Source organism: Xyrauchen texanus, chromosome 3, assembly GCF_025860055.1.
Source record: "Xyrauchen texanus isolate HMW12.3.18 chromosome 3, RBS_HiC_50CHRs, whole genome shotgun sequence".
In the NCBI taxonomy this organism is placed as follows: domain Eukaryota; kingdom Metazoa; phylum Chordata; class Actinopteri; order Cypriniformes; family Catostomidae; genus Xyrauchen; species Xyrauchen texanus.
This window is the reverse complement of record NC_068278.1, coordinates 31139943-31165204: the sequence shown is the minus strand read 5'-3', so window position 1 is coordinate 31165204 and position 25262 is coordinate 31139943. Positions and strand designations below refer to the sequence as shown.

Here is a 25262-nt window from a genome sequence, read left to right as displayed (position 1 = left end):
CGAAATGAACGAAATGACTCGAAAAAAGATTCGTTCATTTTGCTGAACGAGACTCAAAGATCCGAGTCAGTAAAATGATCCGAACTTCCCACCACTATATGACTCCGGTCGGACACATCGCAAAGGTTCCGTCCTTCCAACAAGTATTTATGCTGTATTAACATTAAATCTGTAATCATGATTAAGAAAAAATTATTTGTTAATCTTTTTCACAATATACAATATGCGTTAATCTTTTTTCACAATTACAATATACTTTGAGGGGATTAGACACCCCCCAAATCAGATATGGCCAGATTGCTAACCCCCCCACAATAATTGATATCCTTGTTTCTGTTCTGCTGCAGACCATTATGCACTGTTGTATAACTGTCAATAAATTGTTGCAGGAATAACATAATGGTTTAAAAAAGTTTCATTTTTAGCATGCTCAATAATGTGATATGAGATAGCCAATCAAATCAATGAAGGCGGGACTCAAGTTTAAAAAGCTGAGCGGGAACCTCGTGGATTATTCCAGCACTGCGTATCAGCAAGAAGTTCAGGTTAAGAGTGTTTGTGTCATGTGAGATGTAAGTATGTAACTAAACATGCAATATTTGACCACTGTTTTATGATTGAAATGTTTTACCAACCGACATTAATCTCCAAGTTTGAATTTAAAATATTTCATGTACAGTATGTGACAAAGAGTGAATTTGTGTATATTGTAAAGGAATTAAATGTGGTTATCTGGCAAGTTTTTGGAGGAACCTTTTAGAAAATTCACGTTTTCTAAGAAAATGATTGATAGAACACAATGTAGAACATTTTCACCCTCAGATTAGAACTGTGACTTGTGGCTTCCATTGAGTTTTTAGGTTGTTGTGACAAGGAGAGTGTTATATATTTTTATTGCAAATATTATTAGGAAATAATTAACAACCAATTTAAGATTTTCTAAATAATTTCTTTATTTTATGTATTTAATAAATTCAGAATTTTGTACAGCATCTCCTAAGTCTACTTTTAAAAGAGACCGTTTTGGAGTCATGTGACGTGGTTGAGGTGGATGGCAGCATAGTTTTGCACCGCTTGTAGTGGCAAAGTATATTTATCCTCACTGATAATCCTAAGTGGTTAACTTGACAACTTTTCTTCTCTAAAAAGCAGGGAAGAGTTTCAAGATGAAGAAAAATGGCTGGTAGACAGAAAACAGTGCAATCAAGCATAAAAAATGCACTGAGAGGTGGCTATGCAACCCAAAATGGTGCCGGGATGATCCCCCGCAAGTAAGGGGAATGTAGCCGAGGACATCACGAGTATCTTTAATATACTAAAACAAATGTCCGAGGAAATGCAAAGCTTGAAAGAGATTCGCAAGGCCACCACATCTATGGAAGGAAAACTGTCAATGCTAATGTAGAGAATCAGCAAGAGGGGAATTTCTGGAGGCAAAAGACAGGGATCTGCAATCCAACCCCCACTCAGAAGGCCGAAATTGAGGTGCTTCAAGATAAGCTCCCGGTTATGGAAGATAGAAGCAGACACAATAACCTGAGATTTATAGGTATACCGGAGGGCATCGAAGGGACAGACATGGAGGCTTACCTCGAAGAGATGCTACCTCAGCTACTAGGTATTCCAACTCCATCACATGGTTGGGACTTTGAACATGCTCACAGAGCACTTGCACCACGACCTCAGCCAAAAGAAAGATCGTGAGCAGTTATTACTAGATTCATGCATTCCGGGGAGAGGGACCTGATTTTGTGGGCTTCCAGGGAGAAGAGACAGCTTCAATGGAACTCGTATTCCCCGATTTTCCGAAGATTACACAGGAGAAACGGAACACCTTTAGTGAGTGCAAGAAAGCTTTACACGATCGTTAGATCAAATTTGCTCTGCTCTTCCCAGCAATGTTCAAGATTGATTTAAAAGATGGTCCTAAATGTAGTATTTCTGCATTTAGATTTCAGTTGTCAGTTATCTGTAGCAATGTAGTGCAGTAAGCAGTGACGGCTATGTACCAAATTTAACAAGCAGTCGACAAAGGTGCTGGTTTGCAGTTTTGTTATTTTTATTTTTATTTTGTGGTTTTAATGTTTTTTGTTTGGGGGTTGTCTGAGATAAGTATGCACCTTTATGTTAGGGTTCCTAAGATAACGTTTGGTTACGTATGTAACCTCCGTTCCCCGAGGGAGGGAACGACACGTTGTGTCGGAGAAGCGACACTAGGGGTCTCTCTTGAGCGCTGATATTCACCTCTGACCTATTGAAAAGGGCCAATGAGAGTTGGCAGTCAGTATTTGCATACCCCGGCCCCGCATACGGGTATTTAAACGGGGCAAATACGGAAGTTCAGTCAGGATTTTTCTGAGGAGCCGGAAATGGTCCGGCCACAACAGTGGCTCGGTTCAGCGACATGGCGGAGGAAAGACACAACGTGTCGTTCCCTCCCTCAGGGAACGGAGGCTACATACATAACCAAACGTTCCCCTTCTGTCGCTCTCTCCACATTGTGTCGGAGAAGCGACACTAGGGGACCCATTCCAATCTTGCCATGTGCTGAACCGTGTACGTGAACTGCCGATACAGAGGCGGGCAGGGATTCATCCAGTGCCACGCATCGTCTGTACCCGGCTGCACGTACCCTTCCCCAATGCCCCATACGAACATCGGGATCCTTCTAGTTACCCTGAGGGGGGAACAAGGCGATGTTTGCCAACATGGGAATGGGCCAGCCCGGCTGGGCCTCTTTTCTCTCTATGTTTCTCGCATAGAGCAATCACGGCCGGGGCCCTTACACGCATATAGGGAAGGGGTCTTACAGACCCTCGGAGACCACATGCCCTTTTCTTGGGAGGAAAGTGGTAGACACGTCACACGGCCGTCTTAGGGCTCGTGTGGAAAGTATGGTGCGGTGGTAGATCCAGCCTCGAAAGGGGGGAGTTGCTACAGCACGGCGACCGGGGCAGCTGTAACTGCCTAAGGGAGACACAGGGGTCTGCTCGTAAGGGGACAGAACCGTGGAAATACACACAGGGGGAGTCCGAGCAGGAGGCCTTACCTGTGGAGCACCTATACCAGTACAGGGTAGCCATCAGGGTACCCGCAGTGGCTTGGGTTGGCGAGTTCCTCCGCTGAACCGTGGACCCGGAGGGCTGGGGAGGAATCGACCAGGGTCCCGACTCGGAGTGGGAAAAAAGGCGCACTACTTAAAGTTGACGTCAGGAAAAGGGCGCTGGGTGCAAGTGATCCACCCGGCCGGTCGGTCTACGTGTTACCGAGTTCTACGGGCTCGGACCTGACAAAACACGAGACGCAACCGAATCAACGCGGAGGTTGTAAAACCTCGTGAAGGTGTTGGGTGTTGCCCAACCCGCGGCTCTACAGATGTCTGCTAGGGAAGTGCCCTTGGCCAGTGACCACGAGCACGCAACACCCCTTGTTGAGTGAGCTCGGACCCGCAAGGGTAGGGGCACGGCCTGGGTGTGATAAGCCAGTGTGATGGCGTCGACAACCCAGTGGGTGAGCCTCTGTTTGGAGACGGCATTCCCTTTCTGCCATCCCCCAAAGCAGACAAAGAGCTGCTCAGAGCATCTGGTGCTCTGTGTGCGGTCCAGGTAAATGCGCAGGGCGCGCACTGGACATAGCAATGAAAGGGCTGGGTCTGCCTCCTCCTGGGGCAGCGCTTGCAGGTTCATTACCTGATCTCAGAATGGTGTGGTAGGAACCTTGGGCACATAGCCCGGTCGCGGTCTTAGGATCACAGACGTATCTGCCGGACCGAACTCCAGGTAAGTGTCAGCTGACAGAGAACGCTTGCAGGTCCCCGACCGTCTTGATAGAGGCGAGCGCGATCAGCAGGGCCGTCTTAAGAGAGAGGGCCCTGAGTCCAATTGATTCAAGCGGCTCAAAGGGGGGTCTCTGGATTCCTGCCAAGACTACCGAGAGATCCCAGGAGGGAACTAGGCCTGGCCGGGAGGGATTCAACCTCCGGGCGCCTCTCAGGAACCTGAGGATCAGGTCGTGCTTACCCAAAGACTTGCCGTCTACAGGATCGTGGTGGGCGGCAATGGTGGCAACATACACCTTGAGGGTGGACGGGGACAGCCTCCTCGGTAAGCCGGCTAGCTCTTCCGCATCCCGTCCAGGGACCAGACGTGGAGGTTCCAGAGGTCTGGGCGCGGGAGTTCCTCTCTCAGGGGAATTCGCCAGGGAGGAGCTGTCGCGAGAAGTCTGAGTTCCGAGAACCAAGTCCGAGTGGGCCAGTAGGGGGCCACTAACGTGACTCACTCATCTTCCTCCCTGACCTTGCACAGCACTGGTGCAAGAAGGCTCACTGGGGGAAATGCGTACTTGCACAGCCCCGAGGGCCATCTGTGTGCCAGCGCGTCTGTCCCAAGGGGAGCCTCTGTTAGGGCGTACCAGAGCGGGCAGTGGGAGGTTTCCTGGGAGGCAAACAGTTCTACCTGGGCCTTGCCAAACCGTTCCCAAATCAGCTGGACCAACTGGGGGTGAAGCCTCCACTCCCCGCCGGGCAGGCGTTGTCGTGATAGCGCGTCCGCTATGACGTTGAGCTTGCTGGGGATGTGAGTGACACGCAGTGACCTGAGTCGCTGCTGGCTCCATAGGAGGAGACGGCAGGCGAGTTGTGACATGTGGCGGGAGCGTATGCCGCCTTGGCGATTTATGTACGCCACCACCGTGGTGCTGTCCGATCTCATGAGGACGTGTTTGTCCCGAACTAATGGGAGGAACTTCCTGAGGGCGAGAAGGACGGTCAGCAACTCTAGGCAGTTGATGTGCCAACGCAGCGGGGCCCCTTTCCAACGGCCCGCTGCTGCGTGCCCGCTGCACACGGCACCCCACCCGGACCGGGAGGCGTCGGTTGTGACCAGAACGCGTCGGGACACCTGCTGCAGAGGCACTCCTGCCCGTAAAAAGCAGAGGTCTGTCCAGGGTCGGAGTGTTTTGAGGCAGGCAGGGGTGATCCTTACCCGATGCGTGCCGTGGTGCCATGCTTGTCTCGGGACTCGAGTCTGGAGCCAGTACTGGAGTGGTCTCATATGCATCAACTCCAGTGGCGCGACCGCAGCGGAGGACGCCATATGCCCCAGGAGCCTCTGGAAAAGTTTTAGAGGGACCACTGTGCCTGGCTTGAAGGAAGCGAGGCAATCCAGCACCGACTGAGCAAGCTCGCTCGTGAGACGTGCTGTCATTGAGACTGAGTCTAACTCCAACCCGAGAAAAGAGATGCTCTGAACCGGAGTGAGCTTGCTCTTTTCCCAGTTGACCTGAAGCCCCAAGCGGCTGAGGTGCCGGAGCACCTGGTCTCTGTGTGTGCATAGTAACTCTCAAGAGTGTGCTAAGATAAGCCAGTCGTCGAGGTAGTTGAGAATCGCGGATGCCGGCTACTCGTAGCGGGGCAAGAGCCGCCTCTGCGACCTTCGTGAAGACGCGAGGGACAGAGACAGGCCGAAGGGGAGGACTTTGTACTGAAACGCCTGGCCGTCGAGCGCGAACCGTAAGAAGGGTCGGTGTCGTGGCAGAATTGAGGCGTGGAAGTACGCGTCCTTCAGGTCTACCGCTGCGAACCAATCTAGATGCTGAGCGCCAGCCAGAATATTTCTCTGCGTGAGCATTTTGAGCGGGAGTTTTAACAAGGCCCGATTGAAAACTTCGCAGGTCCAGGATTGGTCGTAAGCCACCGCCTTTCTTGGGTACAATGAAGTAAGGGCTGTAGAAACCCTTCCTCATTTCGGTTGGAGGGACCGGGCTCTACCGCGCCCTTGGCTAAGAGGGTCGCGATTTCCGTGCGCAGGGAACTGGCATGCTCGCCGTGTACTGCGGAAGCGGACGCCCTGAAGGGGCGGAGCGGGCAAACTGAATTGCGTAACCGAGTCGAATGGTCCGGTGCAGCCAGCGTGATGCGTTGGGAAGCGAAAACCACGCTTCCCAGCTCTGCGCTAGGGGCACCAAAGGGACGAGCATTTTGGACGTACCCGGCGGGGCCTCGCAGCGGGGCGGAACAGGTAATGCAGCGTCGGGCGGCTTCATTGCGGCCTGAGGCTGGGGTGCTGAGAATAGACTCAAAGCACTTACCTTGCTCCGCGCACCCGGCAGGGGGCGGGTTTGTGACTGAGGAGGAGGTCTGCTGGCGTCCTCTGGACTCGTCTGAACCGGCTGGCCGGGGGGCAGTCGTAGGCAGGCGGAAGGCGGGATCGCCGCGTTCGGTGTACCGGGACTGTCGTAATCTGAAAGCAGATTGCCGTGAGAACTGCATTTGCGGGCCAGGTGACCCAGAGGCAAAGAAAATAGCTCTTTTATTGAGAATGTGGGTACCACAGCCCCCGTCAGGGGGTGTGGCAAATGAAAAAACAAAGGATTCTCCTCCCGGCCCTCCACCGGGGAACGGAGCGGTCTTACCACCTCCGAAGCTAACGTGTTGGGCTCTGGGCCGGCTGTCTCAGGAACGCTTGGGAGCCTTCCGGGTCCTAGAGGGGGTTTGTGAGACAGGGGGCGTGCGCTGCCTGCGGGGTGCTCGACGCTGGGGCTGAGAGCTGGGCCCGGGTTGAGGCGGAGCAGGAGCTGGTTTCTTCACAGGGGGACGCCCTCGGTGGGCAGACGGGGCAGGGCCCGTAGCGGCAGGTCTGCGGCGGGGCATGATATGGGAGATGGCCTCCGTCTGCTTCTTCACCGCGGAGAACTGTTGGGCGAAGTCCTCGACGGTGTCGCCGAAAAGGCCAATCTGGGAGACAGGTGCATCCAGGAAGCGGTTCTTGTCGGCCTCATGCATCTCGACCAGATTGAGCCAAAGATGGCGTTCATGGACCACTAGGGTGGCCATCGTCTGTCCGAGTGCCTGCGCTGTGGCCTTCGTCGCTCTCAGGGCGAGGTCGGTCGCTGAGCGCAGTTCCTGCAGCACATCAGGATCAGGTCCACCCCCGTGCATGCTTCTGAGAGCTTTGGCCTTGTTGGACTTGCAGGAGGGCCATCGCATGCAGGGCGGAGGCAGCGCGTCCAGCCGCACTGTAGGCTCTCGCGTTCAGCGAGGATGTTGTCCTACAGGGCTTGGATGGGAGTACGGGGCGACCGCGCCAGGAGGTAGGGCTACCGGGGCATAGATGGTGCGCAACTGCCCTATCGACCTGGGGAGTCGCCTCGTATCCGTGGCGCTCTCCGCCGTCGAGGGTGGAGAGAGTGGAGCGGGTGGCACCTAGACAAGCGGAGAGCGAGGCTCTCCACGTAGACGTCAGCTCATCATGCACCTCCGGGAAAAATGGGACCGGGGGATGCGAGGCCACGAACGGCACGTTGCCCCCAGGAACCAATCATCCAACCGTGAAGGCTGTGGGGAGGACGGAGGGTTCCAATCCAACCCCACGCTCACGGCGGCCCGGGAAAGCATGTCGGACATCTGAGCGTCGGCATCAGCCTGGGCCTGCTGGCCCGAAGGCGGCAGTCCAGGGGAGTCCTCGGCATCAGACACCGCACTCTACGATGCAGCGGCGAGCTCATCTGCTTCGGACTCGGGAGGATAGACGGCGAGGCCATGAGGCGGGCCGCTATCGCTCCGCGAGCTTGGACGGGGACCTGTGAGCGTGTCGGGGAATGGGAGGTTCGCGGGGGGCTACCCGGCGAAACCGCAACCGCTGCCGCCCCCAGCACCAACCGCATCGTCCTCAATCCCATGGGAAGAAGGAGCAATGCGGGGTGCGGCTGGGGTGGCTTGCTTTCTATTGAAAGCAAGCCGCGACCGCGACGTGGTCATGGTCATGTTCTCGCAGTGAGAACATGAACCATCCACAAACGCCGACCTCGGTGTGATCGCGGCCCAAACACACGAGACAGCGCCTGTGGCCGTCTGAAGTGGAGAGACTTCTACCGCATCCAGAAACGACACAGGGGCGGAAAGGCATCTTGAAAAAGACGCGTCCTTAAAAGGACGTTCAACGCCGCTGTGTTTGCTCTTTTAGAGAAATTTGCTCTTTTAAAGGAAATCACTCTTTTAATACACAGTGTGTGTGTGTGTGCGCTGTCGAAGCGCTCAGGGGCAACAATGCACGCCGTGCAAAGTACAGAGAAAGCCGCTGTTGTGCGCCGTCAAATCCAACAGCAAGCAGATCGTCAGAGATACAGGAACGTTCAGGGTGTGTATTCTCGCAGCAGACTGCAAACAGACCATCGGCTCCGAAGAAATTTTCTGACTAAACTTCCGTATTTGCCCCACTTAAATACCCGTATGCGGGGGCGGGGTATGCAAATACTGACTGCCAACTCTCATTGGCCCTTTTCAATAGGTCAGAGGTGAATATCGGCGCTCAAGAGAGACCCCTAGTGTCGCTTCTCCGACACAACGTGGAGAGAGCGACAGAAGGGGAACCATTAATACACCTTATCTAACTGGCCAAGTCAGTCCAAAATAGTTGTAATTTATGGCTCGCCACATGGAACGTTAAAGGTTATTGGAATCCAATTAAAAGAAAAAAGGTGTGTAACACAGTTCAATGGAAAGGAGGAAAGAACTGGCTTTACAATATAAATACTATTTTAATAACCAAAAATCAAACACACACACAGGTGTCAGACAGCTGTCCGTAACTCTCTCCCTGTCGCACCGCTGTCTCTGGTCGCCTTTATCCCTTTTGCGCTTCATCATGGAGAACACACATTCTGGCCAAAACATATGCTCCAAATGGTGATGACCCTAATTTTTTTGCCGCTTTAGAAGGCATCCTGAGTGATTTAGGAGACTATCCGGTCATATGAGCAGGAGATATGAAGGTGGTAGTTGATGCTATTTTAGATCGCAGCCATCAGGGCGGCACACGGGCCCCTAGATCAAAAAGCATTGATGCTTGAGGTAGCTTAATCCATCTGGCAGAGATTATACATTCTTTTTATCTCCACATAGCACATAGCACATATTCACATATTGATTTTTTTATTTTATTTCTAAGAACACTGTACCCTCTTTGCTAAACTGTACAATTGGCAACATATTTATTTCAGACCATGAACCAGTTTCTCTTGATCTTATACCATTGGACACTATTAAAAGATCATACAGATGGAGGTTCAATTGAGCTTTGCTACATCTCCCAGCATTTAAAGATTTACTCAAAGACCAAATTGAGTTTTGTATATCTACTGACCTAAATTCAGCCCCATCAGTAGGGGAGTCATGGGAGGCGCTAAAAGCATATACTAGAGGGGTCATTATACAGTACACCTCAGCTAAAAAAATGTTTGAGCACGATAAGTTGTCTATTCTGGAGGGATGATCAAAGAAGTAGAAAATAATTTTAATAAAAAAATGAACCAATGTAACCTTAGAGTCTTAGCACAACTAAAGTATCAATATAATAATATTCTTACTCAAAAGGTGGAATTTGACTTGTTTGGAATTATGCAAAAATCCTTTGAATCTGGAGATAAAGCAGGGAAAATTCTGGCTAGATATATTAAACATAATGAATCCTCTGCCTCAATACAGGTGAAACTCGAAAAATTAGAATATCGTGCAAAAGTTCATTAATTTCAGTAATTCAGCTTAAAAGGTGAAACTAATATATTATATAGACTCATTACAAGCAAAGTAAGATAATTCAAGCCTTTGTTTGATATAATTTTGATGATTATGGCTTACAGCTTATGAAAACCCCAAATTCAGAATCTCAGAAAATTAGAATATTACATGAAATCAATAAAAAAAAAGGATTTTAAATACAGAAATGTCGGCCCTCTGAAAAGTATAATCATGCATATGTACTCAGTACTTGGTTTGGGCCCCTTTTGCATTAATTACTGCCTCAATGCGGCGTGGCATGGATGCTATCAGCCTGTGGCACTGCTGAGGGGTTATGGAAGACCAAGATGCTTCAATAGCGGCCTTCAGCTCTTCTGCATTGTTTGGTCTCATGTCTCTCATCTTTCTCTTGGCAATGCCCCATAGATTCTCTATGGGGTTCAGGTCAGGCGAGTTTGCTGGCTAATCAAGCACAGTAATACCATGATCATTGAACCAGGTTTTGGTACTTTTGGCAGTGTGGGCAGGTGCCAAGTCCTGCTGGAAAATGAAGTCAGCATCTCCATAAAGCTTGTCTGCTGAAGGAAGCATGAAGTGCTCTAAAATGTCCCGGTAGGCGGCTGCGTTGACTCTGGACTTAATAAAGCACAGTGGACCAACACCAGCTGATGACATGGCTCCCCAAACCAACACAGACTGTGGAAACTTCACACTGGACTTCAAGCATCTTGGATTGTGTGCCTCTCCATTCGTCCTCCAGACTCTGGGACCTTGGTTTCCAAATGAGATGCAAAATTTGCTCTCATCAGAAAAGAGGACTTTGGACCACTGAGCAAAAGACCAGTTCTTTTTTTCTTTAGCCCAGGTAAGACGTTTGACATTTGAAGGCCATGTCCAGGACCCGTCTGTGTGTGGTGGCTCTTGATGCAGTAACTCCAGCCTCAGTCCACTCCTTGTGAAGCTCCCCACACATTTGAATGGCCTTTTCCTGACAATCCTCTCCAGGCTACGGTCATTCCTGCTGCTTGTGCACCTTTTTCTTCCACACTTTTCCCTTCCACTTAACTTTCTATTAATGTGCTTTGATACAGCACTTTGAGAACATCCAACTTCTTTTGCAATTACCTTTTGAGGCTTTCCCTCCTTGTGGAGGGTGTCAATGATGGTTTTCTGCACAACTGTCAGGTCAGCAGTCTTCCCCATGATTGTGAATTCAACTGAACCAGACTGAGAGACCATTTAAAGGCTCAGGAACCCTTTGCAGGTGTTTAGCTGATTAGAGTGTGACACTTTGAGCCTACAATACTGAACCTTTTCACAATATTCTAATTTTCTGAGATTCTGAATTTGGGATTTTCATAAGCTGTAAGCCATAATCATAAAAATCATATCAAATAAAGGCTTGAAATATCTTACTTTGCTTGTAATGAGTCTATATAATATATTAGTTTCACCTTTTAAGTTGAATTACTGAAATTAATGAACTTTTGCACGATATTCTAATTTTTCGAGTTTCACCTGTATGTGCTATTCAGCCCCCTGGGCCATGGATCTTAATGCCGCATTCAGGGATTTCTATCTAAATCTTTACACTTGTTGCAGCAGCTCCTCTGAGGAAGAAATAAAAACTTCCTCAGTGGACTTAATATCCCTTCTCTCAGTGGGAATCAACAGGAGCTCTTTGATTCTCCAATAACAGAGGATGACATTTCAGAAGTGATAAAGAATTTAACATCAGGGAAGGCTCCTGGACACGACGGATTTACAGCCGTTTTTTTTAAGTGTTACTCCTCAGAATTGACATGTATGAGGAGGCTTTTGACAGGCAAGTGCTACCCCCAACTTTGTACCAGGACTTGATCTCAGTAATTTTAAAGAAGGGGAAGAACCCAACTGATTGTTCCAGCTAGCAACCAATTTTATTTATTCTGTTAGACATCAAAATACTTTCTAAAATTCTTGCCTATTCAGTAGGACTTTGGCTTCAGGTTTGTAATCTATTAAAAAAAATATACAGGCCTTCCGAACTTGTTTCGCCCACGCCACTCACACAGATATGCGATTCTAAATGAGAAGCCACCTTGTGTTTGTGCCTTGAGAAGGCTCCCAACAAATACTCAAAGTAATAATAATAACACAGTATCATATTATAATGACAGTCTTGACAACAATAACTAAGTTTTAGGTTAAAATATGTATATATACTGTAACAACTGAATTTCAAAATGTTACTGGGTGAAGTAGTAGATTTTACACACACACACACACACACACACACACACACACACACACACACACACACACACACACACACACACACACACACACACAGTGTTTTGTAAACATACTGTATATGTAGGTAAATATTGCTTTTTTATCACTGTATTGTGGAAATACTGGAAAACATGCATTAATTTCCTTTAACTAGAATGAACTTAATGGCTGATAGAAAGAATTAAAAATGATAATTTATCGCAATCTGAATCGCACAGACCTGAAAGGCCAGCGCCCCTCAGTCAGGGTCAGCTCTGTAGGTCCAAACAATGCCAGTGAATGGGTACCAACATTTTGAAGCACAAAAAGCAAATAAAGACAGAATAAATTAATCCATAAGACTCCAGTGGTTAAATCCATCTTTTCAGAAGTGACATAATAGGTGTGAGTGAGAAACAGATCAATCTCCACTTCCTCTTTCACTTCCACATTCTTCTTCTTTTGTTTTTGGCAAGTTGCATTCTTCATGCATATCGCCATCCACTGGGTAGGAAGAAGAATGCATTGTAAAAAAAGGACTTAAATATTGATCTGTTTCTCACCCACACATCACTTCTGAAGATATAGATTTAATCACCTGAGTCTTATGAATCACTAAATTACTGCATTTATGTGCTTTCTGGACTTGCATTGTATGGACCTACAAAGCTGATAGGTTTTTCTAAAAATCTTTGTGTTCAGCAGAACAAATAAGGCCATACACATCTGGGGTGGCATTAGGGTAAGTAAATGATGAGAGAATTTTCATTTTGGGGTAAATTAACCCTTTAAAGAATGCTTAAAGTGCAAATAAATACTAGGTGCATTACTAGCCAAGATTCACATTGACCAACAAATACTCAATGCTCTTTTGCTTTTGATAAAGTTGAGAATTGTTACTGTTCGTATTATAGTATTTTTTATAGTTACTTTGACATTGTGAAAGTAACAGTTACTTGGTACTTGACTCTGATGTACCTTGAGTACATGCAATTCTTCAGACTGTTAAACTGTTGCATTTAACTACATATTATACATGGATGATATTTGGCCAAATCAAGGATATAACCAAATATTCAATACTGGTGGGACCAAAGGTACAATATTAAGGATCAGTCATTGCAAAATGCAATAAACAAATAAATTGTTTTGGCCATGTCCAATACTGTGATTGGATTTTTGGGTTCAGGTTAGGGTTTGGTTTGTAATTTAGGATATTTCTTAAATGTAAGAATTATAGTTCTGTAATTACAAATAAATTACACAAAGTGAGAAATATATTGTCCCAAAGCTTCCTCTGAGCTCTCCATAGTCCTGATTGGACTAACCTTGAGAACATCAACGTTGTGTGTGAGTTCTTGCAGTTCTTTCATTCGATCCTGAATAACGTGCTGGACCTCTGTCTGAGTCACCACCAAGGCTTTCTATAAACACATATAAATAAACATGCAGAGATATGGGTTCATGGCTTCATTAGAATATTTCAACAGTATGCTTGAAAAAATATTTTCACATGTAGTGTTCATTCATAAGTGTTAGCCTTACATCAGAATGTTTAGATAGAGTGAAAGTGAGCAATACAATGCAGTATTTTGTTGTTGATGATGTTAAAGGGAAAGTTAACCCAAAAATGAAAATTCTGTCATAATTTCCTCTCCCTTGTGTTATTCCAAACCCGTATAAAATGTTTTGTTCCATGGAACAAAAAATGAAATGTTAGGCAAAATGACAGCCTCATTCACCATTCACTTTCTTTGTATGTAAATAAAATTGCAATTATATTGAATGGTGATCATGACTAACATCTCCTTTTGTGTTCCCCAAAAGAAAATCATATAGGTTTGGAACAACAAGAGGGTGATGAAAGAATTTAAATGTTTGGGTGAACTATCCCATTAAGAATAGTCAGCAGTTATTCATAACAATCATAAACTGTTTTATATCTCACCTGTTTCTCTGCACGTTCATCGTCTGCGCTGACAATGTTATGGCTGCGATGTTCTCTTACCGTACAAAGAACACAGATGCACATCTGGTCTGAGCGGCAGAAAAGTTCTAACCCTTTTTCATGCTGTGGACAGATCTTCCGATCCAGATGTCCTGTCTCATCCACCAGTTTGTGTCGTTTAAATGTAGCAGACTCATAGTGAGGTTTAATGTGTGTCTCACAGTAAGATGCCAGACACATCAGACACGACTTCACTGCTCTGCTCCGCCGGCCAGTACAGAAATCACAGAGTGTGTCCCGTTTGATGTATGGAAACGGGGTGAGCTCTCGAAAGGGTGGGCAAGGCTCTGGATTTCCCACATTAGGTACGTTACGTCTTAGAATGGGGCGAGGTGTGAAAGTCGCCTGGCACTGTGGGCAACTGTACACACCAAGGTGGTCAGAATGGTCCCAGTAGATTTTAATGCACTCCAGGCAGAAAGTGTCTCCACATGGGATGGTCACAGGGTCTCGCTGGGTGTCTGCACAGAGAGGGCAGGTGTAGTCAAGGTATTCTGATTCTGCCATATTCCAAAAGAAAAGGTGAGAAGGACAAGTGAATTAAAAAGCAACTGAGGCAGGAACACAAGAGCCTCTATTTATAGATTCCAAACTGGAGGGTGGAGGTAGGGGCTCTTTGTTGCTGAACTGTAATGAGCATGTCAGTACTGCTTATAAAGGTCACAGTAAGGACTTTAATTGGACATTAAGTGTTACATTGGGCTGTAAAAGGCTTGAGCTGTTCCAGGAGGTCACTCTCAGAGCACAATTACAGATTTGTTTTGTAACATTACATTTTTACAATTACAATTACGTTTTAATTGCATAAGTACTTATTTTCACATCCAAAATTAGCCATTATCTTAACATAACAAAAACAATTACATAATTATAGAAAATGTCAATGCAAGCCAATTTTAACATATAAAATCTCAAAGAGCCCTTTCTCTCTCTTTAGCGCTAAGCACGCATGGACTGCAGAGAAATGTGAAACTGTGTTTTGTCTGTAAATATGGAAAAGTAAATTTGTCTAGTCTTGCTTTCTGTGTGAGCAAACTAGAGGGACAAAACAGCAACAGAGTTTATTGTAAACACTCAGTAACATACAGGTAGACAGTGCCTGAACACACACACACACACACACACATACATGCTGTGTTTGAGAGAGGACGAATGTCAAGGTCAAATTGCCCTGATGGTTCTGCAATCAAGTATCAGACTTAAAACTTTTTTTGGAGATGTAGACCAAACTGGAAACCTTTGTTGTGGCCAGTTAAAATAAAAGAAAGAGGGAATAAGCAAAACAACAAGAGAAAACAAGCAAGAAAATAAGAAAAAAATAAAGAAAGTGACAAAATTACAAAATGTAATTTTTGTTTTTAAATAGTTTGAACAATTTAAAACAGTTTTAAACAATTTAAACAGTTTGCTGATGATGGCAGATATTCCTTTCAGTATGACAGAGTCGACAATGTATCTTATAGCCTACAGTATATTTGGGCAACAGCTCAGTTTGGGGGAAAGTGATTCCATTAGACTAAACAAGCTTACTTATATTACCAGTAAATAAATATGAAAAATTAAGTCTAATTCAAACATATACTGAACATGTTCAAATGTGTGATTTGACTGGAGAGCAATATCATCTTGTTGCTGAATTGCTTGTATCCACTTCAGTCATTCTTTTAATAAATTAGTTGGTGAATTTGTTTTTTTATTTTGCTCCTATTTGTTTGTACTACAATGATGTGAAAAAGTAAGTGAAAGATTTCACCAAACATATGTGGGCATATTGATACTGGAACTTGATTCATTAAAACTAATATTTTGGATTCTCATATGTTAATGCCTTCATTTAAAAGCTGAATCTAAAAAGATCTTTCAGTATGTTCCTCCAGAACGCAAACCATTTACTGTGCATGAACATCTCTTGAGGTTTTTAGAGTAGGTACTTTTTGCCATTTGTCATTCTCTATATATGAGATTGATGTGCATTTACCTAAACATTTATAAAGCTTTGTACAGCTTGTTATCTATACCTTCAACAAATAATGATTTATGCACAAGTGACTTAAATATTTCAAATTTTACGTCTTTGGAAATGCTAAATATCTGCAGCCATTGGATTCTTCTGCTGAGAAGAAATTGTAAGTTGAAAAGTTTGTTCATATGTATGAATTCATACAAATTTAAGATGTGCAAGTACCCGGATGTGTAATGCAGATGTGTCAGACTTTGTGTACATTCGTATTAATTTTATGCCTTAACCCAAACCCCATATAACCACAGAGTAGAGTCTGTTTTGTATGATGGAACAAAGTAATTCTTGTGTATTAGTAGGAGACGAGGGAGAGTCACCTGATTGGCTGTTGATTTCATAGGATTTAACCAACTCGTATGAATCAGTACGATTTCTCCATGAGTGTGTTGTGTTTATTCATGGGTCATTGGAATTGGTGAATGATTGAATTGTAGTTGACAATTTCTATCTGTGTGGCTAATTGTTCCTGTAGATTTGTCGTCAGAGACTGATGGGAAAGGGCGTGGCAGCAGAGAGAGACAAAAACAAAGAAAAGGGAGGAGAGAAGGAGGGAGAGAGGGTAAAACATGAAGGACTGTCCAGGCAGTGAAGTAGAAGTGGGGACAGGGAAAAAGAGAAGGACCAAATGGGCAAAGAAAAAAAGAGAAGGGAACATATGGCAGAGAGAGAGAGACTGACTAGCTTATGTCATCATTTGTGCTGGGCTGCGCGCTCTCCTCCCCTCTGTCTCACATCATTGTGCACGCACACACACACACACACACACACACACACACACACACACGGCGGAGAAAGACATACACATTCAGCATCCTTTAAGAGGTAGTTCAGCATCAGTACAAAAGACTCTCCACTCCTCTGTAAGGTAGGCCAGATCTCTCCTGCTTTCTCACTCTCTCTCTAAAGCACACCGTCTTAACATAGAGGCATAGGAAGGCGGCTGCTTGGGGCCCCCTACCAGCGGTCGAAGTAGGGGGGCCCCCAACCAACCTAAAACAAATAATAAGAAATAATCAAATAAAAGGCCCCTTATCATCATGAACGCTTCAAAAGCATAGTACATTTTATTAACATTCTTAAGAAATATGTTGAAACGTTCAAGTACTGGTTAAAATGTCCAGTTCATGGTTATCTGTCCCTACACACACCCCCTATTTTCACAATGAAATGGACTAATCCGTAACGGTGCGCACCGCGAAAGATAAACACACAGTGACAGGAGGACAGGGATGTACACAAACAGAGACGAAACAAGACGAGTCTAAACGCGAAAATGAAAAGTTACCCAAGCGGCTCAATTAAAAGAAAAAAGCGAAAAGACGCTGATAAGTATTTGGCAACGCTGCCAAAGATGACACACTTTTTTATGGCTAACGTTACTGATACAGACAGGAATAAAAACGTCCAACGAGTTGAACATGTCGCTACAGCAGCAGCTAGCTGTGAAGTGGTGCTAGGTGAGGATAACGTCAACCAAGAAATTGAAGAGGACATCGCGTTGTTGCCGCCCGCCGTCACCGACAGTGTTATCGAGGTTGACACTGAGGAAAAGTTGTCCAGTGATGGCCATTTTGACAGCGATGAGGAGGCTTTGGTGAGTCAACCTCTGAAATTTACGGTAAAACATTTTTTTTTTACTAACGTAATAGTAGCCCTATGATTCTACAGCATGTGATCCATCATATGTTGTGATAACGTTAACCTGAAGAATTCGTAAAACATTGTGCACAATGAAGGTTTGAACTTTCAGACACACACACAGACATCAAGATTCAGCATAATGAATCATTATCAACAACTGTGATGATATAAGTGCAGTGCATGATGGGAGCCATCAATCAAAACTCATCAATATCTCCCAGCATACATTGCAGCATGAATAAATTATGCTGAATTGCCTAAAGGTGATGATACACAGGGCAACCTTTTGAGCAATGTTGCTTGGGCACTTTCCCATTGAAAATGGGCAATACATTTCTATCTGGATATTTTAGATCGGTCGTAGGCCCTGTGTCTCATCTGGTTGCCTGTTGACGGCAACATTGCTCAAAAAGTTGCCCTGTGTATCATCACCTTTAGTATTTTCTTTTATTATTATCATCTGCTTTTATTTTTGCTGTTGTTATTGTTGCATCTTTTTAGTAGCTTGTTTTGTGATGTTCAAAGTTTTATCTGATTATTTTGTTGATCGTCACCGTTGTTGAGATTCATATGCTGATTCTTGATGTCTGTGTTGGTCTACATCATACTGTAGTTCAAAACCGTTATTGTACACCATGTGTTTTTAAAGTTCTTCAGATTACCTGTTTGTCACTGCTAGCTCGCATGCGGTAGGTTCACAGAGCTTTAATACTCAAAAACGTGAAATATTAATTCGTATTAAGCATTCCTCTCTGTAGATCAGTGAATCAGGCCACTACATAATGATTATGTCATCATCAATAAATAGCCAACAACACCTGATCACATTTTCTCTTGGATTTTCATGCCATAACGAATGTGTTTTATAATCAGCCAGAGAAAATCTTTTTGTAAATCTCACTGTTATTTTATTTATTTATTTATTTTTATTTTTTTACAGTGTAGTAATAGCCCAAGCCCTAGCTGTGCTAATCCTGCTGCCACCGACCAAAGCACTGTAGGCTTGCTACGGGCCGTAGATTAGCTTTACCTGCCTATCCACCATTCAGTCAGTAAATTTTTTTGGCGGGGGGAGGGGGGGCCCATACATACATACATACCTTCGCCTTGGGCCCCCAATTTGCTAAATCCGCCACTGGTGGCGCCGTAGGAGGCTTTAGAGGCGGAGCCCTGGAAGGCTCAGGGGGCGGAGCCATGGGAGGCTCAGGGGGCGGAGCCATGAGTGAGGCTCAGGGGGCGGAGCCAGTGGGAGGCTCAGGGGGCGGAGACCTGGAAGGCTCTGGAGGCGGAGCCGAGGGAGGTAGCGCCGTAGGAGGCTCTAGAGGTGAAGACCTGGAAGGCTCTGCAGGTGGGGTCATAGGAGGCTCCGGAGGCAGAGCCGAGGGAGGTGGAGCTGTAGGAGGCTCGTGAAGCGGAACCAAGAGAGATGGCGCCGTACGAGGCTCTAGAAGCGAAGACCTGGAAGGCACTGAGGCGGAGCTGTAGGAGGCTCTGGAGGCAGAGCCGAGGGGGATGGCGCCATAGGAGGCTCTAGAGGCGAAGACCTGGAAGGCTCTGGAGGCGGAGCCGAGGGGGATGGTGCTATAGGAGGCTCGAGAGGCTCAGGGTGCTCGGGAGGCGGAGCCGTAGGAGGATTGGTGGGCGGAGCCGTAGGAGGCTCGGAGGGCTCAGGATGCTCGGGAGGCAGAGCCCTAGGAGGCTATGGGGCGGAGCCCTGGGAGGCTCGAGAGGCGGAGCCCTGTGTGGCTTGAGAGGCTCGAGAAGCAGAGCCCTGGAAGGCTCGAGAGGCGGAGCCCTGGAAGGCAATAGAGGCTCGAGAGGAGGAGCCCTGGAAGGCAATAGAGGCTCGAGAGGAGGAGCCCTGGAAGGCTCTGGAGGCGGAGCCGAGGGGGATGGTGCTATAGGAGGCTCTAGAGGCGAAGACCTGGAAGGCTCTGGAGGCGGAGCCGAGGGAGATGGCACTGTAGGAGGCTCGAGAGGCTCAGGGTGCTCGGGAGGTGGAGCCGTAGGAGGATTGGTGGGCGGAGCCGTAGGAGGCTCGGGGGGCTCAGGATGCTCGGGAGGCAGAGCCCTAGGAGGCTATGGGGCGGAGCCCTGGGAGGCTCAAGAGGCGGAGCCCTGTGTGGCTTGAGAGGCTCGAGAAGCAGAGCCCTGGAAGGCTCGAGAGGCGGAGCCCTGGAAGGCAATAGAGGCTCGAGAGGAGGAGCCCTGGAAGGCAATAGAGGCTCGAGAGGCGGAGCCCTGGGAGGCTCGAGAGGCGGAGCCCTGGGAGGCTCGAGAGGCGGAGCCCTGGGAGGCTCGAGAGGCTCGAGAGGCGGAGCACTGGGAGGCTCGAGAGGCGGAGCACTGGGAGGCGGAGCACTGGGAGGCAGAGCACTGGGAGGCAGAGCACTGGGAGGCAGAGCACTGGGAGGCAGAGCACTGGGAGGCTCGAGAGACTTGAGAGGCGGAGCCCTGGAAGACTCGGGAGGCAGCACCCTAGAAGGCTCAGGAGGCAGAGCCTTGGAAAGCTCGAGATGCACTGGCTCTAGGATGGTCATGGCTACAGTTGCTGGCTCTGGGACGGTCGAGGCTACAGGTGCTGGCTCTGGGACGGTCGAGGCTACAGGCGCTGGCTCTGGGGCTACAGGCTGGCTCTGGGACGGTCGAGGCTACAGGCTGGCTCTGGGACGGTCGAGGCTACAGGCTGGCTCTGGGCGTCAGGCTACAGGCTGGCTCTGGGCAGAGGCTACAGGCTGCTGGCTCGACTGGCGTCTCACTAGGCTACAGGCGCTGGCTCACTGACGTTCGAGGCTAAAGGCATTGGCTGGTTGGCCGTGGTTAGCGGAGGCTGGAGAGCAGAGGCCTTTCTTCCTCCTCCTCCTCCGGGCGGATGAAGTTGGCAGCGCTGGTTCTTTGACCACTGCAGGCGTGGGGGTTGGCTCACTCACCGTGGCTGGTGAGGAAAGCCCAGAGGCGGGAGCCGGAATCAGAAGAGGTGGCTTCCCGGCAGCGAATTCCTCCAGGATGAGTTCCACATACTCCCGCCAGGTGCAGTCTCCGGCAGTTCCCACCACCGGTGTTTGGTAACACTGAACCGGTACACCACCTTCAGAGTGTGGTCATCCCAGCCGGTGTAACTGGCCACGCTGATGAAAGTGGGAGAACTCCCGGACAGACAAGTCCGCCTGTGTCAGCTCCGTGAGGAACCCTGCTAGATCCATCGTTGGTCGACTGTTCTGTTACGATGAGTAGGTAAAGGCAGATGAGGGTGAGGATCTAAATGCAGTTGGTTTTTTATTGAACGTGAAAACAGACAAAACAGGAACAAACGAAACATCCACGATGGGAAAATAAAAATAAAAGTGCAAAAACATCAAGGGACCACAAACGGGGAGAACAGGTTGAACAGGGCGAAGAACAAACATCCATACACATTAACAGTCGACAGGGGAATGAAGAAACAGCAGGGTTTAAATACACAGGAGACATGATGACAAAACGAGACACAGGTGAGAACAATGATGCAAAGATGGCAGTGATGAGATCAGGGAATTGTGGGAAGTGTAGTTTTTAGACAGACAAGTGAAACACGGGGCAGACAACAAGGAAAACGTGACATGGAATGTGATCAGTGATGAGTGAAACAGAAAACAAGGGGCACAAGGGAATCGTGACAGGAAAAGGATAAATCTGGATTCATCAGACCACATGACCTTTTTCCATTGCTCCACAGTCCAAACTTTATGCACCCTAGCAACTTGAAGTCGTTTTTTTCTGATTAGGTCTCTAAAAAGTGGCTTTCTTGTGCCCAATCAACTGTTTAGTTCCAATCCTGTAATTTGTTGTGGAAATTCTCTTACTTTCATTATTAAACATAGCCATGAGTTCTACTGCCGATTTTTTACGATGTGACTTCACCAAGCATTTTAGTGATTTCCAATCATGATCAATCAAGATTTTTTTTCTGACCACATTTCTTCCACAAAGCTGACGTTTCACCAATATCCCTCCAGGTTTAAGTAATGCGTTGGACAGTTATTAACCCAATTCCAGTGATTGCAGTAATCTCTTTAATTGTTTGCTTTGCTTGATGCAGGCCAATATTTTGCCCCTTCTGAAACACAGTAACATCTTTTCCATGATCACGGGATACATCTTCCGACATGGTTGTTTAAGAAATGAGAAGCTACACACTGCATCAGTTTGATTTAAAAGATTTGTTGCTAGCTGAAACATATTAATCACAGCAATAATGATCCAATCATAGGCTCTAAAGTATCTGCTTATTTAAATCCAAACGATTACTTTTTTTTTTGGCCAGGCAGTGTATGAGAGAATAACAGTATGACAAAGAAAGAGAGAGAGAGAGAAAGGAAGCCAGCTGAAGCCAACTTAGTAAAGTGGAATTCACTGAATTACAGCTTTTAGTGTGAGTAATATATATTTGTGGCTGTATGAGTGTGTGCATTTTGGGGGTGCACTATTAACTGTGATGTGTGCTTGTTGGTGTGTGTCAGGCCTCCTAATGGAGTAAATGAGCAGATATTTGTTAGTATGGAAGAATATGGAAAAATGAGGGACAGTAAATATGGGTGTATCCATCACACAGCAAGAAGAGCATTACAGCATCAGGACTGTAGCTTTCAATACAAATAATTATCAGACATTATTGCAATCATTTAGCATTATCACGTGAACAAGAGTGCTGTTGTGCTAAATATAGGTAATAACAGCTGTGCCGATATTCATTACAACAGCACTCTTGCTCATGTGATATGGATTTTATACGACATTTTTATAAACAAGTTAAGTTAATATTGTTAATATCCTGCTAATTTAGTTAAATAATTTAACAACTGTTGTATAAATCATAAGGAAATCACCCCTCTCTCTCTCTCTCTCTCTCTCTCTCTCTCTCTTTGTAATACTTGATTTCTCCCTCTTATGCTAGATACAGCATAAAGTATAATCTGTAGGTATGGCTGAGAGTTCAGGCGAGGTAACACTGGCAGATGTTGAGACAGCATTTCGTAAATTTGCGGTTCACGGAGACACCAAGGCAACAGGGAAGGAGATGAATGGGAAAAATTTTGTTAAGCTGTGTAAGGACTGCAAGGTCATCGACGGGAAAAATGTAACCAGCACGGATGTGGACATTGTCTTCAGCAAAGTCAAGTACGATTATGCTCACTTCGACTGACACTTAACAGTCACTACCCAGAGGAAAATGTTTTTATTCAGAGGTTGTTCTTTCATAGCTCAGGAGATGTATTGGAGATCTCAGTTATTTAAGTATTAACTTTGACACAGCTGTTTCTCCTGAAATTACAGACATAAAATGCATGCAAATAAGACAATATCGTTATAAAGTTATCAAATTAATGTACATAGCACAAATTAGATAATTTGGTCTAGAAAACAATTTGATGACAAATGTTTGAGTTCATATTGAAATCTCTGACTTTTGATTGCAGCGTTTGGTATCTTGGCAAATATGAGCAAAGACTAATATTTCTACTGAGACTCTAGAGGAGACACTTGTGAGATAACTGCAGTATTTCTCTCCGAAGAAACATCTGAGAAGCATGAGACTTCATTTTAAGTTTCCATTTACTCTCTATATAATCTCATTACTGTCAAAAAGAAACAACAAGATATTCAATCTCATTAGATCTAATTCGTTTTTTGCCTGTTGGTAGGCTTGACTTATTTGTTTAAAGCTGAAGTATGTAACATTTACAGTGTTAAAATACAGGTTCGTGCACAGACATTTTGCAAGTGGCTTAAACTGAGAAAAAGGAATTCCCACAGATTTATGCTTTTCACTAATTGTTATATAGAATAGTATTGTCTACATACATTATATATTATTATTATGCTAAATATATAACTTATGTAGAATAATGTATATATCTGTACTTATTTTCTTATTCTGTATACTAATATTAATATTAGTTTAACTTAAAATATGCTTGACTTTATCAACAGCTGAAGTGCTCACTTTATCATTCTTTATCATTTAAGTTATAATTTTATGATTTGGCTATGCAGCATCTGATCATTCACCTTATGAATAATTGTACATTTTTAACACATTTGGGCCTGCTCAACCAATGTCAAAACGAATTAATGCACATTTTTGATACATTTGGACCTGCTCAAGTGTCAAGTGCCCCTCCCCCTGTTGTGCCTGATCTGCTGCCCTACAAAACAGTCTAGCCTAGCGGATGTTTACATAAACAATAAAATAGAAATGAAAAAAGTGTTTCATCATATATTAATTGCTTTGACGCTGTGGATAAAAAGCGTCTGAAAAATGAATGTTTGCAAATTAGGCCTAAATTACTTTCTTCAGAGGGGCACCTCAGCCCAGGAGGGCAAAGGGGCAGTGGCTTAGGTCACCAAGCCACCCCCTCTGTGCACGTCCCTGTTAAAATACTTTCTTCTATACCATATACAGAAACAATTATAAGTAAGCTACTAGTAGGTTAATTTTCTCGAAAACATTGCGTCTCTGTGACACTACAGAAATTCCTCTGTTTGTTTGAGCAACCTGACAAGCCAAAACAACAACATTGACTAAACCAATGGTATGATTTGGGGGTGGGACTATCTGTTTGTTTGATCAGCGGATGACACTGGATGTATTCAGAAGGCTGTTTGAAAACAATGTTTATTTTTGCAATTCCGTTCAGTGGCACAGAAATTATATACTTCAGCTTTAACTTTTGTGTTAAACATTTTGCCATGCTGTGCATTACTATGGATCATATGTGTGCATGCACGCATAAAAACATTCCGTATGCATGGCATGGCCTAAAGGTTTGTGTTTGTATGTCTTTTAGGGCTAAGACAGCACGTGTCATCACGTTTGAGCAGTTCACTCCAGCCATGTCTGAGTTGGCTTCAAAACGATTTAAAGGGAAAAGCCAGGAGGAGGCAGTACAGCTTCTCTATGGTCTCATTGCTGGCAAAAAGCCAGACAACATTGGTGTCACTGTGAGTTACAGCCAATCATAACAGTCTGTTTTACATACCAAACATTTACTAAAGGATTCTCTCAGTACAATAACCAATCAACCATGTATAATCTTTCCACCCTTCACCTTTCTGTCAACAGATAGTGGCAAAAGCCTCAGCTGTGGACAGGTTAACGGACAGCAGTAAGTACACTGGTTCTCACAAGGAGCGCTTTGATCCATCAGGAAAAGGAAAGGGCCGTGTGGGGAGGGAAGACATCCCGGATACCAGTGGATACGTCTCGGCATACAAAGGACAAGAAACTTACGACAGCAAAGTTAAAGAGGATGAATAAGAGAGAGATGGATGAAATGAGAAATGTCCTTTATACATGATATAATGTGTATGTCTGAAATATTTCATATTTTATTTAACAGCTAGGCCTTAGCTCTCCAGCTAAAAAAAATCTCTTGCTAAAACCTTGCATGAAAACCTCTCACAAACTTGTGTTTGCACTGAATTACACCTACAACTACTTTGAAATTGATTTAGATTTAAAATTACTGTCTCTACATTTCATACCATTATAAAAAAGCTATCTTAGCAATATGCCTGTCTATTCCTGCTAGTTACTTCCAAAGAGATATACAAATTTGTTTTCTGTCATACATTCAGCAAATAAAGTAGCTTTTCTTGGTAAAAAATTAATAAAAACAACAACAACAACATTGCCATTGAGCTGTTAAAGATGAGTTCAGACATTCACCAGTCTGTAGTAATGTGACTTAATTTTCATGAGTTAACTAGCACTTTTGCCTTTGACATGTTTGACTTTCTCAAAATGAATACGCCATTTCAATTTTAAACTACCAAATAAAAATAGA

General features: G+C 45.5%; 2 protein-coding genes across 4 annotated transcripts in view; one reads left to right on the top strand and one right to left on the bottom strand.

The window, feature by feature from the left end:
• Positions 1-14282, bottom strand: part of LOC127621022 (tripartite motif-containing protein 16-like) — a 25996-nt gene extending 11714 nt beyond the window's left edge. For both annotated transcript variants that reach the window (XM_052094437.1, XM_052094446.1), the window contains exons 1-2: positions 13716-14282; positions 13096-13191 (exon numbers count right to left, since the gene is read on the bottom strand). In XM_052094437.1, coding sequence (XP_051950397.1) covers positions 13096-13191; positions 13716-14282 — 663 coding nt within the window. The remainder of the gene's footprint in view (positions 1-13095; positions 13192-13715) is intronic.
• LOC127621164 (tubulin polymerization-promoting protein family member 3-like) overlaps positions 1-25262 on the top strand; it is a 26125-nt gene extending 863 nt beyond the window's left edge. Inside the window, exons 1-4 of one of the 2 annotated variants that reach the window (XM_052094664.1) lie at positions 16539-16660; positions 22370-22593; positions 24264-24417; positions 24539-25262. In XM_052094664.1, the coding sequence (XP_051950624.1) occupies positions 22397-22593; positions 24264-24417; positions 24539-24733 (546 nt within the window). In that variant the 5' untranslated portion in view covers positions 16539-16660; positions 22370-22396 and the 3' untranslated portion in view covers positions 24734-25262. Of the gene's footprint in view, positions 1-16538; positions 16661-22369; positions 22594-24263; positions 24418-24538 lie in introns of those variants that run through there. The other variant, XM_052094673.1, reaches the window with a different exon arrangement.